The 18157-nt window shown below is 51.5% G+C and overlaps 1 protein-coding gene across 6 annotated transcripts in view; it reads left to right on the forward strand.

The window, feature by feature from the left end:
* Positions 1 to 18157, forward strand: part of ACSF3 (acyl-CoA synthetase family member 3) — a 66369-nt gene that overhangs the window by 23238 nt on the left and 24974 nt on the right. For all 6 annotated transcript variants that reach the window (XR_010110382.1, XM_034940920.3, XM_034940918.3 and 3 more), the window contains 2 exons: positions 5568 to 5680; positions 17849 to 17975. Coding sequence is in view for 5 of the 6 variants with exons in the window: in XM_034940920.3 (XP_034796811.2) it covers positions 5568 to 5680; positions 17849 to 17975 (240 nt within the window). In the remaining variant the exon portion in view is untranslated. The remainder of the gene's footprint in view (positions 1 to 5567; positions 5681 to 17848; positions 17976 to 18157) is intronic.

Here is an 18157-nt window from a genome sequence, read left to right on the forward strand (position 1 = left end):
TTGCTGTGTTGTCTGAAGCTTTCAAGCTGTTCTCCAGAGCGGCTGCACCATCCCCTTCCCCCTGCAATGGGTGGGAGGTCACGAGCACCTGCTGCTCCAGCGGGCGGTGGTGGTGTCTCGTTGAGTTCATGATTCTCTCATGATGGGTGGCGTTGAGCACCTCTTCCTGTTCGTGTCATTCCGTTTTCAACTGGGGCCTTTGTTTTCTTGAGTTTTGAGAGCTTTTAAAATTCGGGACCCAAGTGTCAGCTGTGCGATTTTAAATATCATCTCCCAGCTTGTGGTTTGTCTTCCCATTCACCTAACAGCGTCTTCAAAATCAGGAGTTTTAAGTTTTGGCCCAGTTTATCAATTTGTTTTGTGAATTGTCTGATGTCATATCTAATAAATCCTTGCGTAGCCCAAAGTCACAGAGAATAGTTTCAGCTCTTACGTTTGGGACCATGATCCATTTTGAGTTAATGTTTGTACATAGTGCGAGATACGGACCACAGTTCTTTTTTAGTGTGTGAATGTCTAACTTTTTGGCACTGTTCGTTGAAAAGACTCCCTTCTCCATCGAACAGCCCTTTGGATCTTTGTTGAAAGTCCGTCGACTCTTGAGGGGTCGGCTCCTGGGCTCTGCTCTGTCCCATTGCTTTCCGTGTGCCCTTTGGCTCATTCCATGCCTGCTTGGTTCCTGGGACTCTAGGGTAAGCGTGGACATGGGGGTTCAGGCCCAGGCAGGGACCAGCTGGTGCCAGGCAGCGATACGGTGCTGGGGCCTGTAAGGTGAGTGTGAGGGCTGGCTGGCTGCTGGGCTGGGAGGAGGAGAGACTATAGGCTCAGGCCCCTTTGCTGGGCCTGGGGAGCCATGGGAGCTGTTAGGTGTATTCTGAGTGTAAAGTCTCGGTTTGGCTGGGGCATCCTGAGCAGAATGACAGGGCCGTGGCAGTGAGATCCTCAGCTGCCGTGCAGAGCTGCCAGTGGGGTGGCCTCACAGAGTGCAGTGCCTGCTGCAACAGTGCCCAGGGCAGGGGGCAGGTGGGGGCATGTTGTGAAAAGAAGTCAGTGTGAGTGATGAGAAATACATCCTAGTCTCAGACCCCAGGAAACCGCCGTCAGTGCTTGTGGCCCCTGCCCTGGGCCGGCTCGCGCGTTAGTCTCAGACCCCAGGAAACCGCTGTCAGTGCTTGTGGCCCCTGCCCTGGGCCGGCTCGCGCGTTAGTCTCAGACCCCAGGAAACCGCTGTCAGTGCTCGTGGCCCCTGCCCTGGGCCGGCTCGCGCGTTAGTCTCAGACCCCAGGAAACCTCCACCTCCGTCAGTGCTAGCGGCCCCTGCTCTGGGCTGACTCGCGCATCTCCACGATGGCTGCGGCACCAGCTGTTTCTTCGGTGGCTAAAGCTCTCTGGTGGAAATAAGATGGGGACATTGAAATCAAATGTGATTGGTCCGTTGAGTCTCTGTCCTTATCGTTGTCCTTCTTAGTAGGATGTGCTGGTTTTGTCCAGTGCCACCGGCCACAGTCACCACGTAATATGGACGGAATGAGCAAAGCCTGGCTCGCTGAGGCTGCAGGCTGCAGGCAAGTGAGGACTGAAAGGGTAACGGGCTCTGGGCTTTGTCCTCTCTTTGTTCCGGACATGTGAGCAGGACAAGTTCTGTGTATTCAGAATCTGTCTGCACAGTTTGTAGTTCATGATGACTGTTCATCCACAGCATTGCTTTGTGGGCGTCCTCTCTTTTGATCTTCTCGAAACAGCCCCTGCGATGGGGTCATATTTTGCACTCACACACAAGAACCCATGAGCCTGCCCACGGTCACGCGGCTGGTGAGTGATGCACTTCCCAGGAGCATGGTGGCCTCTTCGATGGCCCTCACTAGAGAAGATGGACAGTGCCTCCCTAGCCTTTTTTACTGGAACAGATACAAGGCTGAGAAGCTGAAATCAGGAGCAGCCCAGGGACCACTGTCTACACCGAGGGTGCCAGGAGCGGCCCAGGGACCACTGTCTACACCGAGGGAGTCATGAGCAGCCCAGGGACCACTGTCTACACTGAGGGCATCAGGAGCAGCCCAGGGACCGCTGTCTACACCGAGGGCTTCAGGAGCAGCCCAGGGACCACTGTCTACACCGAGGGAGTCATGAGCAGCCCAGGGACCACTGTCTACACCGAGGGAGTCATGAGCAGCCCAGAGACCACTGTCTACACCGAGGGAGTCAGGAGCAGCCCGGAGCAGCCCGGGGACTGCTGTCTACACCGAGGGTGTCAGGAGCAGCCCAGGGACCACTGTCTACACTGAGAGCGTCAGGAGCAGCCCAGGGACCGCCGTCCACACCAAGAGCGCCAAGGAGCAGCCCAGGGACTGCCGTCCACACCGAGGGCGCCAAGTAGCAGATAGTAGCCCAGAGGCCCGGGGGAGGCTCACCTTCCCGACGCTGGAATCAGAACTCCTAGGCGAACAGGAAGGAGCCCCAGATAGATGGCACAGGGAGAGGAGTCCCCGGCTGAGGAGGGGGATCCAGAGACCCTGAAGCTTCAGGGTTATTGGGCAAGAAACCTGAGTGCACCAATCCCCGAGTCTTCAGCTACTGACGGCAGGTTCCCTCGGGCGCCAGGGACGCTCCCTCTTCTCTAAGGCAGAACCCACGGCAGGTTCCCTCTTCTCTAAGGCAGAGCAGGTTCCCTCGGGCGCCGGGGACACTCCCTCTTCTCTAAGGCAGAGCCCATGGTAGGTTCCCTCAGGCGCCAAGGACGTTCCCTCGTCTCTAAGGCAGAGCCCACGGCAGGTTCCCTCAGGCGCCAGGGACGTTCCCTCTTCTCTAAGGCAGAGCCCACGGCAGGTTCCCTCGGGCGCCGGGGACGCTCTCTCTTCTCTAAGGCAGAGCCCATGGCAGATTCCCTCGGGCGCCGGGGACGCTCTCTCTTCTCTAAGGCAGAGCCTGACGGCAGGTTCCCTCGGGCGCCAGGGATGTTACCTCTTCTCTAAGGCAGAGCGTATGGCAGTTTCCCTGGGGCGCCGGGGACGCTCCCTCTTCTCTAAGGCAGAATCAAATATCTGTGATTTTATCCTTGCCTTTAAATCACCAGCAGTGTGAGTTCTTTGGTTTGGAAAAAAGTAAGTAAAGTCGCCTCAGCATTAAATCCAATATGCCCCACAAAAACTCCAAAATGCAGCCTCCTGAGCCATGTTTCTAGAGGGCACGGTGGAGGAGAGCCTTCCTCACTCTCAGGCTCTAACCCCCACCCTGGTGGCCGTGGCCTTGACCCTTGGGTCGGCTCCAGCCACAGGCTCTGAGCTCATGCTTGGCCTCGCTGCTCAGTGCACTGTCCGTGCTCAGGAGAGAGAGAGAGAAGCTGGGTGGAGGGTGAGCTCTGTCGTGTGTTATGGTTACGGGCCTGCTCCGTGCGGTTCCTGTGGAGGGAGATGAATAATTCATGGCCGACCACTGCTGGGCCTAGTCACACTCTAATTGGTGGTTGAGCTCAGAGGCGCTCACGGCTCCTGGGCCGCTCTGTGGCATTGACAGGGAGCTCCAGGGCCTCATTGGCAGTTTCCGTTCCCTGGGTCCCAGTCCCCAGTCAGAGTTATCAGGGAGGGGCTGGCTGACAGCGATTTTAGAGGTGGGCTGTGGCAGGAAGGCAGTGCCCCCCACCTGCCTGCAGCTGCGCTCCCATCTACATTGGCCTTTGCGGGGCCAGCCTCTGTCCACTCTCTTGAGCTCTCATGTCCACACTGTCACATGCCCGGGGCACAGCGAGCGGCACCTGGAGTGTGGGGACCCCTCCCTGGAGCTCTCACGGGTGGCACCTGGAGTGTGGGGGCCCCTCCCTCAAGCTTTCATGGGTGGCACCTGGAGTGTGGGGGCCCCTCCCTCAAGCTCTCACGGGCGGCACCTGGAGTGTGGGGGCCACTGCTTGAGCTCTCATGGACAATACCACTGCTTGGCTGCTGCAGAATCCAGACACCGTCCCAGAGCCTCTGCAGCCTCTGCAGATGGTGTGGGACGGCCACACGGCCTCCCCACCTGCGGCCCCCACCCCTACCCCAGCCGTGCCGTGTCCTTGCGCTGCGTCCCCGCCCCAGTAGAGGCATCACCAGGAAGAGGCGAGAGGCCGCCTGTGATGGTCCTCTTCTTATGAAACGCCCAGAACAGAAAAACCACGGACGCGGACAGCAGACCTGGTGCCAGGTCTGGGGAGGGAGGGTGTGGCGGTCGTGGGCTGTGCGGGAGTTCTGACTGGGGGGAGTGGGGGGCTGTGCAATGTGTGTGCGGAACACCGCCGTGCCGCGCACTGAAATGGGAAGTCATGTGTTACGCGGGTTTCACCCCCATTTAAAAATCTTCAGAAGCAAAACATAAAGGAGGAGAAAGGATGGAAGAAAGGGGGCTGAAGCTGGCCCCGCCACACCCCCCATAGTGGTGACATGGGTTTCTGACCAGAGTGGAGGTTCGGGGCGTCTGCATACCTGGAACCACAGAGAACTCCCGAGGTGACACTCCGCACACCACGCTAGCCCGGCTTCACCTGCAGGACCCCAGGTGTGGACAGGCCTAGCAGGATCAGCAAGACTGAGCCGGGCACCGACAGCCCCTCACCAAGCGTCTGGAGGCCGGGACGCCCCATGGATTGCAGAGTTCGCTGCACTGACCCTCGATGCTAACCCTTGAAGTGCCGGAAATCTCAGCGTGGACTCAGGCGTGATAAGCGTTCAGGCACTCCCCGACGCAGGCCAGGGCAAAGGCCTCATGCCCCGGGGTAGACAGGAAGTCCCACCCCTGCTCTGCCCCTAGGTCATGCCCGTGCTGACGCCACATCGCCAGGGCCGCACTCCATGAGCAGCCTCTGCCGTCCCACCAGCAACCTAAACCACAGACAGAGCGAGGCTGCGGCAGCCCTGCGTGTGCCGGCGGGACACGTCTCGCCACCTGGGCTCTGCCCCCACCCCGGCCAGTGTAAGATATGATTTTAGCCACGTTGAGACTGTGCAGGTGGGATGGATAAACTGAGCAAATCATGGGTGTCTAATAAATGAGCCAGTACAAAGTGTGGTCCACCTGCCATGCAGAGTTCAGGACAGCCCCTCCTGGGGACATAGGGCAGATCCTGCCTTAGCCCGCCGTGTGCCGGGCACACACAGGTCCCCTCATCGTGGACAGCCCCGGGGCCATCAGGGCAAGGCGCCAGCCCTCCCTGGCCAGCAAGTGTGTAAAAGTGGGAATGACACCAGAATCCGTGGGCAGCTGTGAGGCTTTGGGAAGTAACTGGGAAAGTGATGTATGAGGGGCCCAGGGCAGGCCAGGCCCAGCGTGCCACATGAGTGCCTGCTGTGCCACGTGGCCATCACTGTGGCATCGGCTGGGCCTGAGCACACCGTGCTTGCCAGCCACGTATCGTGTGGCTTTTCACCTGCTGGTACCTACACCATCTTCCCTCTGGGTCACGGGGCACGTCGCTCCCTCCACACAGGCTCCCGCACGTGGCACACAGGAGCTCAGCGGGATCCGAGCTCAATGTGTGCTTCTCTCCTCCAGGTTCCTCTCACTCCAGCCTCCCCTTCAGTGTTTCTCCTCTCCTGTAGGTTCCGTGGGGACCCCACTGCCTGGAGTACAGGTGCGCATTGTCTCAGAAAACCCACAGAGGGAAGGCTGCTCCTACACCATCCACGCAGAGGGAGACGAGAGGGGGACCAAGGTAAGCCACTCTGCTCTTGGCAGGTGGGCGGCCGTGTGTCCAGGCTAGGCCCCCCAGGGTGGTTACACTGGTGCATCTTTCCCCTGGAGGCAGACTCCCCTCCACGCAGGGGACCAGCCCCCTGGACACTGCAGGTGCTGGCTGGTGTTGCAAGGGCACCGGCTGGTGTTCTGGGCCCTGCCTGCTGCGTGTCCGTCTGCGTTCACAGAGCAGTGAGCAGAGGGAGCCCAGGGCGGAACGCCAAAGGGACTCACACCCGGGCACACAGCTCCTCCCAGGGGCCCTGTCCACGGGGACAGGCTGACGTGGGCCATGATGGCCTTGGCTAAGGGGAAGAGATAAAGAGCAGAGGCCGTTGTTGTTGATGGGAATCTGGTTAGAAATATGAACTGGCCTGACCCTGGCACCCGTCCTGAGGGGACGCTGACCACAGGCCCCCAGAGTAGGTGTGGGGAGATTCACGGGGCCCTGCACGCGGAGGTGGGCGCCTGTGCAGTGCTCTGTGGCTGCCTCCTTGTCTTGTGCGTTATTCTAAAGCTGACAAGGGTGAACAAGAACAAAGGACATTGTCTCATTTCTGTGAGGATTTTCACATGAGAGTCTGCTCATCACACGTGAACTCATCACAGAGAAAGGTTTAGGGATTATGGGGAAATGGAATCTTGATTTAAAAGGAAATTATTTTCTCTGAAGCCAGTATCCACACCGGATACCACACATGATTGACTGTGTTGCCCTGAGGTTTTCAAAGATCGAGGGATCCTGAGTCTCATCTCTGTGCATTTCCTTCTCTGTGACACCATCTTGGCCCTCACGGGCACGACTGAGCTCCCTATGCAGAGGCTGAGGGGCCGTGGGCCTTGCTCTCGTGAGTAAACAGCCACACGCCCTCCTTGTACCTTGGTTTCCACACATGACCACGTGAGGGTTGGAGCGATGGTCGTGGTTGGACGTTTTAGCTCCAGCAAACAAGTAGGACGTGGGTGGCTTTCAGTGTCATTAAATGACACTGAAAGGTGCAGTGGCCGCACCTTGTGTGGAGGGCCACACGGCGTGTCCCGCCTGGCCTGGGCCACCCGCAGTGGGCTGTTATCCCCCGTGGCCCTGAAGTGGGTATTCTGTTTCCCCACGGAAACCTCTCACCTGGGGCCACCTGCAGTGGCCGCACCTTGTGTGGAGGGCCGCACAGTGTGTCCCGCCTGGCCTGGGCCACCCGCAGTGGGCTGTTATCCCCGTGGCCCCCACTGTGGCCCCCACAGAGCCATGGGGCAACTTCCTGAAACCCACCTGGGTGGCTGCCCCTTGCTATACCCACCTCCCCTGCCCTCTGTAGGGCCCCAGCCCATGCTGTTGTCCTGACATGCCTCTCCTGGGATTCCTGCCTCTGCCCTGCTGGTACTAGGCTGCTGGCCACACCCCACATCTCAGGTTCCTGAATACACCGGCCCTTCCTGGCTCTCAAGTCTGTGCCCTGCAGTGCCCCTGCCCCCAACTCGAGGACCTCCCAGCTCAGCCAGTTCCAACCCTGTCTGCAGGGACGGGGCTCAGCCTGTGCCTGGGTTGGGGACACCATCTAGTCAGAAATGTCCCCAGCAGAGAGCAGAACGTGAGTGGCGTGTGGAGGAGTGAGACGCCCCGTGGCTGTGCAGCCCTCTCCAGGTGTCAGTCAGCTGACGCTCCTGCCTCTGAGCACCTGCTCTGCCGGAAATGGCAGAAATGTCGCCAGAGAAAGGGGCGGAGCGGGGGTGGGGAGCATTTCTGTCTTAAATTAAAACAAAACTTAACTGCTTCACACCTGCATTGGCTGCCGCGCCACCTGATTGCTCCTGCCTGAGTTTCTTTAATTATTTGTGTCTGCTGGTTTCTTCCCTGAAGCAGTCTTGAAATAGAAGCAGCAGCCTCAGCTACCTGGGCACCCTGACAGTCAGAGACACCGCACAGGGGCCTCTGCGACAGGCATGCAGGGAGACCCTGCAAGGTGAAGCCGCACAGATGCTCTGGGGCTGCTTAAATCTCAGTGTACGGGGGGTTTGCATCTGCTGACAGCAGGCCCGGGAACATTTCCAGTTCAGCCAAGGAGTCGGTGCAGCAGGTGGAGTACAGCTGCCCTGCGGGGCCTGGCTCCACCGGGGGCCGAGACCCTTCGTGGGGAGGAGCACAGCCTGAGGGCCTCAGGGTTTGTGCCCTCCGACACCTGAGATTCAGGGCTCCCAGAGGGGTGGGTGGGCACCCCAGGACAACCAGGTGATGGCATGGGCACTGTGAACTCTGAAAAGCCCCAGCATCAGGGACCTGCTGCTCTCTCATGTGAACGGACTCCCCACCCCACGCTCACACTCGCAGACGCACTTGGTACTTTCATCTGAGTCTCACGCAGTAGCCCTTCTCTCCACAGCATCCCAGAGCCTGAGGGTGCCCCTCACTACCACGGTCCCGGATCCACATGGCTCAAGTGAGGCTGTGGCCGACAGCTGGGCTGTCCGATCCACTCTTGTCTGGGCCGAGGCGTGGGTCCCGGCCAGCGTCCCTCCCCAGAAGGTCTCCCTCAGGACTAGTCATGAGAATGGCCATCCCTAGGCCTCTGGAGTGACTCATGACTGTTCCTGGGCAGATGATCAACCAGGCCTTCAGAGCTGAATTAAGAGGCTTGGTGTCATATTTGTCAGGAAACAGAAAGTACCCGCAGAAAGGAATGTGCCCTGTGGGGATGGGAGGACACCTTCCCAGGATCATCCCCGGGGCCAGAGTATCTGGACCCTCCCCAGGTGGCAGCTGGCCTGCCAGGCCCAGGGCTCAGCCTCCTCCATCACCTCGCTGAGGGGCTGGCTCCTACCACTCCCTCACATCCTGTGACATATCACAGGTATCACACGCACATGCAGTGTGCACACGGGTATCACACATACACGCAGTGTGCACACGGATAGCACACGTATGCATGGGTATCATATGCAGTGCACACAGGTATCACATGCACGCAGTGTGCACACTGGTATCACACACATGCAGTGCATGCACGGGTATCACACACATGCCTAGTGTGCGCATGGGTATCACACACATGCAGTGTGCACACAAGTATCACACACACATACACATTGTGTGTGCACAGCTGTTACACACATAAATACACACAGAAAAAAAGACCTGATGGAAACCCCAAAGTCAATATGGCTGAGCTCCAGGCTGGACTCCCTGACGATGTCATAGGACGAGGGGGCGCGTGTGCACACTGCGTATATGTGTGTGTGAGACCCGTTTGCACACTGCATGTATGTGTGTGATACCCCTGTGCACACTGCATGTGTGGGTGATACCTGTGCGTGCACTGCTCATGTGTGTTATCCGTGCGTGCACTGTGCGTATGTGTGTGATACCCGTGCGTACTCTGCACATGTGTGATACCCGTGCACACACTGAGTGTATGTGTGTTACCTGTGCGCATGCTGCATGTATGTGTGTTACCCATCTGCTCACTGTATGTACGTGTGTGAGATACCCATGTGCACACTGTGTGTGATACCCATGCATGCACTGCATGTATGTGTGTGATACCTGTGCACATACCATGTGTGTGTGATAACTGCGTGCAGTGCGTGTGTCACACATGCGCACACTGCATGTGTGTGTGTGATACCCATGTGCGCACTGCATATACTTGTGTGTTACCCGTGTGCAACACTGCATGTGTATGTGATACCCGTGCGCACACTGCATGTGTGTGTGTGATATTTGTTGAAAAGACTACCCTTTCTGCATTGCATTGCCATTGCCACTTTGCCAAAAATTAATTGGACATATTTGAGAGGGTCTACATATAGGTTATCTGTTCTGTTCCCTTGATCTATGTTTCCATTCCTCTACCGACACCACATTGTCTTGACTGTTGTGGTTTTATAGTAGGTCTTAACAATTGTAGTGTGATTTCACCAGCTTTATTCTTTCTCAGAGTTGTTTTGGTGCACATATTAATTTTAGAATTAGCTTGTCTAGCCAGGCCTGGTGGCTCATACCTGTAATCCCAACACTTTGGGAGGCCAACGTGGGCAGATCACCTGAGGTCAGGAGTTCAAGACCAGCCTGACCAATATGATGAAACCCGTCTCTACTAAAAATACAAAAATTAGCCAGGCATGGTAGTGGGTGCCTGTAATCCCAGCTACTTGGGAGGCTGAGGCAAGAGAATCACTTGAAACCAGAAGGCGGAGTTTGCAGTGAGCCAAGATCACGCCACTGCACTCCAGCGTGGGCAACAAGAGCAAAACTCTGTCTCAAAAAAAAAAAAAAAGAATTAGCTTGTCTATATCTACAAAAAGTTCTTTTGAGGTCTTGAATGGAAAGCCAGGTGTAGTGGCTCATGCCTGTATTCCCAGCATTTTGGGAGGCCAAGGCAGGCTAATCAACTTGAGACCAGAAGCTCAAGACCAGCCTGGCCAACATGGTAAAACCCTGTCTCTACTGAAAATACAGAGTTAGCCAGGTGTGGTGGCACACGCCTGTAATCCCAGCTACTCGGGAGGCTGAGTCACAAGAATTGTTTGAGCCTGGGAGGTGGAGGTTGAAGTGAGCCAAGACTGCACCACTGCCCTCCAGCCTGGGCAACAGAGTGAGACTGCCTCAAAAAAAAAAAAAGAGAGAGAGAGAGAGATGTTGATTGGAATTTAGCCATTCTGATCGGGGAGATCACTTGGGGGAGAATTAACAATTACTATGCTGAGTCTTCCAATCCATGAACATGGTATGTCTCTCCATTTACTTAGATCCGTGAACACGGTGTGTCTCTCCATTTACATAGATCCGTGAACACAGTGTGCCTCTCCGTTTACTTAGATCCGTGAACCTGGTGTGTCTCTCCATTTACGTAGATCCGTGAACACGGTATATCTCTCCATTTACTTAGATCCGCAAACACGGTATAGCTCTCCATTTACTTAGATCCGTGAACACAGTATGTCTCTCCATTTACATAGATCCGTGAACACGGTCTGTATCTCCATTTACATAGATCCATGAACACGGTATGTCTCTCCATTTACATAGATCCGTGAACACGGTCTGTCTCTCCATTTACATAGATCCGTGAACACGGTCTGTCTCTCCATTTACTTAGATCCGTGAACATGGTATGTCTCTCCATTTACATAGATCCGTGAACATGGTCTGTCTCTCCATTTACTTAGATCCGTGAACATGGTGTGTCTCTCCATTTACTTAGATATACTTTGGTTTCTTCTGTGTTGTATTCAGCATATAGATGCTGTACTTGTGTTAAATTTATACGTAAATGTTTCTTCTTTATTCCTCCTATTTCTTCTCCTCCTTTTTCTCTCCTTTTTAAACTATTGTAAGTATGGCAGGTGGGTATGGGGGGAGAGTTGTTTGTTTTTTTGAGACAGAATCTTGTCCTTTCGCCCAGGCTGGAGTGTAGTGGTACGATCTCAGCTCACTGCAACCTCTACTTCCTGGGTCTAAGTGATTCTCATGCCTCAGCCTCCCAAGTAGCTGGGATTACAGATGTGTGCCACCACACCTGGCTGATTGTTGTATTTTTAATAGAGGCAGGGTTTCACCATGTTGGCCAGGCTGGTCTCAAACTCCTGACCTCAAGTGATCTGCCCGCCTCGGCCTCCCAAGATGCTGAGATTACAGGCGTGAGCCTCTGCACACAGTCACGTTTTTGTTGCTGTTGTTAGTTTTCAACTGTTCATTGCTAGTAGGTAGAAATAGAATTGATTTTTGTGTGTTGGCCTCAAATACTTTAGTTGTTACCTTGCAAAATTAACTTACTAGTTTTAGGAGATTTTAATAGACTTCTTGGGAATTTCTACAAATACAATCATGTTTTCTGCAAATACAAACAGTTTTATTTCTTCCTTTCCAACCTGTATGACCAAAGCCCTGACTAGGACTTCCAATACGATACTGAACAGAAGCAGTCCGAGTGGACCTTCTTATTTCTGATCTTAGGGAAAGGATTCGATCTTTCAGCAAGTGTGTTAGTTACTGGCTTTTTGCAGATTCCATTCTATCTATAATGTGCTTAGACTTTTTATCACTAAATGTATGTTGAATATTTTCAAAAAGTTTTTCGGTATTGATGGACTTTTCTTTATTAGGCTGTTAATATGGTAGATTACATTGAACCAAGCTTTCATTCCCAGGACAAACCCCACTTGGTCCTGGTGGGTCATTTTTTTTTATGTAGTACTGGATTTGATTTGCTAGCATATTGCTGAGTATTTTTGCATCTGTATTCATAAGAAATTTTGGTCTGTAGTTTCCCATTTTTGTACTTTCTTTGGGTTGTGTTTGAGGGTGATGCTGGCCTCATTAAATGAGTTGGGAAGTGTTCTCTCCTCTTTTTTTTTCTGGAAGAGATTGTGTAGAATTGGTATTATTTCTTCTTTCAATGATTGGTGGAATTCACCAGTGAAATCATCTGGGCCTAGAGGTTTTCTTTTCTATTATTATTATTTTGTGTGTGTGGGATAAGGTCTCGTTCTGTCACACAGGCTGGAGTGCAGTGGTGCAATCATAGCTCACTGGAGCCTTGAACTCCTGGGCTCAAGTGATCCTCCTGCGTCAGCCTCCCAAGTAGCTGGGACCACAGGCATGTGCCAACATGCCCAGCTAATTTTTTATTTTTATTTTTGTAGAGTTGGGGGTCTCACTATATTGCCCAGGCTGATCTTGAACTCCTGGCCTCAAGTGATTCTCCCTCCTCGCCTCCCAAAGTGGTAGGGTTACAGGTGTGAGCCACTGTGCCCTACCAACGTTTCTTTTTTGAAAGAAAAAGAACTATAAATTCAATTTCTTTAGTGCTTATAGGACTGTTCAGGTCATCTGTTGCATCTTGGGTGATTTTTGGTACATATCATTTTTGAGGAATTGGTTCATTTAATCTGTTAAATTTCTTTATGTAGAGTTTCCCTTCAGGCCACGAAACCATTAAAAGGTTGATTAAAAGGTTAATAAGGGAATTCCCATCTTAACCTTTTAATGGTTTCAGGGCCTGAAGTTATGTGGCTCCCATTCCTCATGTTGGTAATTTGTGTCTTCTGTTTCTTTTTTCTTTGTTATCCTTGCTAGAAGTTTATCTGTTTTATGGCTCTTTTTTCAAAGAAGTCACTTTTGGATACATTGATTTTTCTTTATTGTTTTTCTGTTTTCAGTTTCACCAGTTTTGTTCTTGGTTTCTTCTACTTGCTTCTGGCTTTTCTCTTTTTCTAGTTGCTTAAGGTGAAGCTTTAGATTATTGATTTGAGACCTTTCCTCTTTATAATGTGTACATTTAATGACGTACGTTGCCCTTAAGCATTGCTTTAGCTGCATCCCCAAATTTATATATAATATATATATATTTTTTTTCTTTTTTCTTTTTTTTTTTTTGAGACGGAGTTTCGCTCTCGTTGCCCAAGCTGGAGTGCAATGGCATGATCTTGGCTCACTGCAACCTCAGCCTCCCAGGTTCAAGCAATTCTCCTGCCTCAGCCTCCTAAGTAGCTGGGAGTACAGGCATGCGCCACCACGCCCAGCTAATTTTTTGTATTTAGTACAGATGGGGTTTCACCATGTTGGTCAGGCTGGTTTCGAACTCCTGACCTCAAGTGATCCACCCGCCTCGGCTTCCCAAAGTGCTGAGATTACAGGCATGAGCCACCACGCCTGACTTAAATTTTGATATATTTTTATTTTCATTTAGTTCAAAATATTTTTAATGTTCCTTAAGACTTCCTCTTTGACTTGTGGATTATTTAGAAGTATAGCACATATTTTCCAAATAGTTGGATATTTTTCCATTATCTTTCTGTTACTGATTTCTGGTTTAAGTCCATTACAGTCAAAAGACGCACTTGGTATATTTCAATTCTTTTAAATTTGTTAAGTTGTGTTTTGTGGCCCAGAATGTGGTTTCTTTTCAAGAATGTTCTGGTGTACTTGAAAAGAGTATATATTCTGCCCAGGCGCAGTGGCTCACACCTGTAATCCCAACACTTTGGGAGGCCAAGGCAGGAGAATCACTGCCCAGGAGTTTGAGCCCAGCCTGAGCAACATAGTGAGACCCCATCTCTACAAAAAGTTAGAAAAAAAAAATAGCTGGGCATGGTGTTACATGCCTTTGGTCCCAGCTACTCAGGAGGCCGAGGCGGGAGGATCGCCTGAATCTGGGAGTTTGAGGCTGCAGTGAGCTGTGATGATGCCACCGCACTCCAGCCTGACAGAGCAAGAGTGTGTGTCCTGCTCGTTTTAGGAAATGTCTGTTCTGTAAATTAGATGAAGGTGTTTGATCGTGTTGTTCAGTTCTTCTATATCCTTGCTGGTTTTCTCACCATTTGTTCTGTTACTAAGTGAGGGGTTGAATTTTCCAACTATAACTGCCTGTTTCTGCTTTCAGTTTTTGCTTCATATATTTTGAAAGTCTGTTGTTTGGTACATTCACATTTATAATGATTGTGTCTTATTGGTGAATTGACTCTTATTAACATTTAATGCTCTGGTAATGCTCTTTGCTCTTAAGTTTACTTTGATATTAATATAGCTATTTTAATTTCTCGATTGGAGTTTGCATGGTATTTATTGTTCTATCCCTTTACTTCCAACCTACCTGTGTAATTGTATTTGAAGCAAGTTTCTTATACACAGCATACAGTTGGATTATGTGTGTTTTTTAAATCCAGCCTGACAAGCTTTGTAATTGGTATGTTTAGACCATTTACATTTAATGTAATTATTGATGTGCTTGAATTTAAGCCTACCATTTTACTATGAGTTTACTATTGTTCCCTGAGAGTTTTATTGCTCAACTTTACTGCCTTCTTTGAGGTTATTTTTTCATATTCCATTTTAATTTGTCTCTTAAGTTTTTGGCCATAAATGTCTTTGCATAGTTTTTTTAGTAATAGTTCCAGAGACTACAATATACATACTTCCTTTTTTACAGTCTACTTAAAGTCAACATTTTAACACTTCCAGAAGAATGTAGAGCCACATCCCTGCCTCCACATCGGTTACTTAACCTCTGCCTTTAGAGTGTAGTCAGTGTAATACCTGTATTTGTTGTAAACTCCGTTAGACAAAATGGTAATTTTTGCTTTCAACAGTCAAAGATATTTCAGAGAACTTGAGAAGAAAGGAACTCAACTTCATTCATCCAAATATTTGCCACTTCTGTTGCTTTTCCTGTATTCCCAATGTACCAAGTCTCCTTCTGATACCAGTTTCTTTCTGTCTGAAGGACATTCTATAGGAATTCTTTTAGATCAGATCTGCTTGCAACAAATTACCTTATTTTTCCTCATCTAAGAATGTCTTTATCTTCCTTCCTGAAGGATATTTTCATTGGATTAGGAATTCTGGGTTGACAATTATTTTCTTTCAGCACTTTAAAAATATGATTCTTGGCTGGATGTGGCAGCTCACGCCTATAGTCCCAGCACTTTGGGAGGCCAAGGTGGGAGTGGATCACCTGAGGTCAAGAATTTGAGACCAGCCTGGCCAACATGGGGAAACCCCGTCTCTACTAAAAATACAAAAATTAGCCAGGCATGGTGGCACACACCTGTAATCCCAGCTAGTTGGGAGGCTGAGGCTGGAGGATTGTTTTAACCTGGGAGCTGGAGGTTGCAGTGAGCCGAGATCATGCCATTGCACTCCAGCCTGGGCGACAGAATGAGAGTCTGTCTCAAAAAAATACTACTAATAATATAACTCCACTTCTTTCTGGCCTCCATTGTTTCCGTGGAGAAATCAGTGGGCACAGGAACCCTTGTTCCTCTCTGTGTGTCAGTGATTGGATTATGATGTGTCTGGGCTTGGACATCTTTTGGTTTGTCCTGTTTGGGATTCTCTCAGCTTCTTTAGTTTATAGGCTTATGTTTTCACCAAATTTTGGGTTTTTAGCCAAATTTTATCAAACGACTTTGTGCACCTGAGTGTCATCTTTTCTTCTGTCACTCCAGTAGCATGAACGTTAGCCCTCTGTGTGTTAACTTTCCTGGTGATTTTTCTCTGCTGTTCAGATTTTGGGTCATTTCTGTTGCTCTGTCTTCAAGTTGTCACGTTCGTTTCTTCATCGTCCTGCTCCTGAACCAATCCATGACATTCTTTATTTCTGTATTTTTCAGTTTTTAAATTTTTGTTTGGTTCTGCTTTATATCTGTTATTTCTTTGTTGAGACTTTCTGTTTTTCCATTTATTTCCAAGTGTTTGCCCTTTCTTTCTTTTTCTTTTTTTTTTCTTTTTTTCTTTTTTTTTTTTTTTGAGACAGGGTCTCACTCTGTCACCTAGGCTGGAGTGCAGGGCTGCAGTCTTGGTTCACTGCAGTCTCCACCTCAAACGATCCTCCCACCTCAGCCTCCCAAGTAGCTGGGACTACAGGCACGCACCACCACACCTGGCTAGTTTTTATCTTTTTTGTAGAGACAGGGTTTTGCCATGTTGCCCAGGCTGTTCTCAAACACCCGAGCTCAAGCAGTCTGCCCGCCTCAGCCTCCCAAAGTGTGCCCTTACTTTTTGGAGCATTTTTATAATAGTGCTTTAAAGTCTTTTTCAGATAATTCCAATAACTGTGTTGTCTCACTGCTGTTGCATTCTTTTTCTATATGAGTTGCTATTTTTCTGGTTTTTTCCCGTGTTGAGTAACTTTGTATTGTACCCTGGATATTTTTAATGTTAGGGATGAGATTCTTGGTCTTGTTGACATTCTGTGAAGATGTTGAGGTGTTTGTTTTACTGTGACTTGGTTGGCTTAACTCTGCAAAGTCTGACCCTCCTTCCCTGGGATTGGTCTCATTGTCATTTTATTTGTAGGGCCTTTGCCTTGCTGTCTCTACATGTCCCACAAGCGTACTGACCAGTGGCCAGTCTGACCACGTCAGTGGAGCAGATAAAGGACAGCAGTGGAAAAATTCACGAAATTCAGATAAAGTCCGTGGTTTCTTTGAAAAAACAAACAGAAGGCTCTGAGCAGCCAGGAGTTAGGCTGGGCACTGCACGGAGAGCCCCGTCACCATGTGGGGCAGGTGTTTCACCCCCGTGGGTGGTGTCAGCCCCTCCTGGAGGAGCCCAGGCTGGCGGGTTGGCAGCAGGACAACACACTCAGCAGAGGCTGCCGTGGGGCAGTATTGGCCCCACGGCGTTTGAGCGCCCTTTCTCCACATCAGATCAGTGTGTTCTGCTATTTTGCAGCTACTTCCCTGGCCCCTGGTTTTCTGAAGTCCATTCCAGATGGCAGGTGATGAGCCTCAGTGAGACTCTTGTATGCATCCCTTGACCTCCGGGGTCACAGCCAGTCACTTTCACAGTAGAGAAGAGTGAGGGTCGTGGAGCTGGCAGCTGCTCATCTGAAGCCCCTGCTCCTTCTCTGCCCTCCCCAGACCCTCCTGACCTATGAGCCGAGGGCTCGGCCGGTGTCTTCACAGACCCACCGTGTCCAGGGCCTCCCGTGTGCTCATGCCATCTGCTCCTGGTGCTGCAGGGACCCCCAGCCCAGGCTCATATAACCCAGCCTCCCTCCCGCCCTCTCCATGGTCACAATAGAAGAACGGTGAGGCTGTGTTTCCTGGGGCCATGGCAGTGCCTGCATGCTTAAGAGGGGCCTCCAGGGACCCTCCACCCTCAGGCCCCACCTTCCCGTCCCACGGAGTCTTCCCTCTTGTAATTGGTCACTCAGCCCTGTGGAGGGCACTGCCCGCTCCAAGCTGCCCCAGCCCCTGTGGGCAAGGTGTAGACAGATGCCCGCTGCTGTGTTCCCTGGTTTGAGAAACGCCCCCGAAGATGGGATTTGGGCACAAGTTTTAGACGTGGACAGGCTGCCTGAATCCAGCCCAGGCTCTGAGTACTGAGGCCTGGGCCGGTAACATGCTCAAGTCTAGAGGATGGGGTAGGAGCACGTGCTTCTGTGGCTGTTCTGGGAGGAATGAAAGGACACCCAGCTCCCAGCCAGGGCACCAGGGCCCACAGAGGACGGCGGGAACGCTTAGCTCAGCATGGTTGGCTTCCACCTGTCAAAGCTGCGTTTTCCAAGCATTCCAACAAAGCGTGCAGTTTCAGAAAGCACGCGGCCCTGGGTGGGCCCTGGGTGGGCGGGGAGCAGCCCACAGTTTCAGAAAGCACCAATCCCGAGAGGGTGTGCCCAGCTCTGACCTCCATGTTCTTCATCCTCCACAGGTGACCCCAGGGCTTGAAGAAAAGGAGGGGGAGCTGCTGGTGAGGGGACCCTCCGTGTTTCGAGAATACTGGAATAAACCAGAAGAAACTAAGAGTGCATTCACCCTGGATGGCTGGTTTAAGACAGGTAGGACCCAGCCCCATGGGAGTGGAGGAGACCCCGAGGGGACAGGCAGGAACTCATTGCTGCCCACGGTGAGTGACACCGAGGCTGGGAGTTCCCAGAATTTTCAGCCAAAGGCAGAAGATGGGGTGGAGTGGGGCTGGGGGCCGCTGTTACGGCACTGCCTCCTGAGCACCCGGCCTCCC

The sequence above is a fragment of the Pan paniscus genome, chromosome 18 (genome assembly GCF_029289425.2).
Source record: "Pan paniscus chromosome 18, NHGRI_mPanPan1-v2.0_pri, whole genome shotgun sequence".
In the NCBI taxonomy this organism is placed as follows: Eukaryota; Metazoa; Chordata; class Mammalia; order Primates; family Hominidae; genus Pan; species Pan paniscus.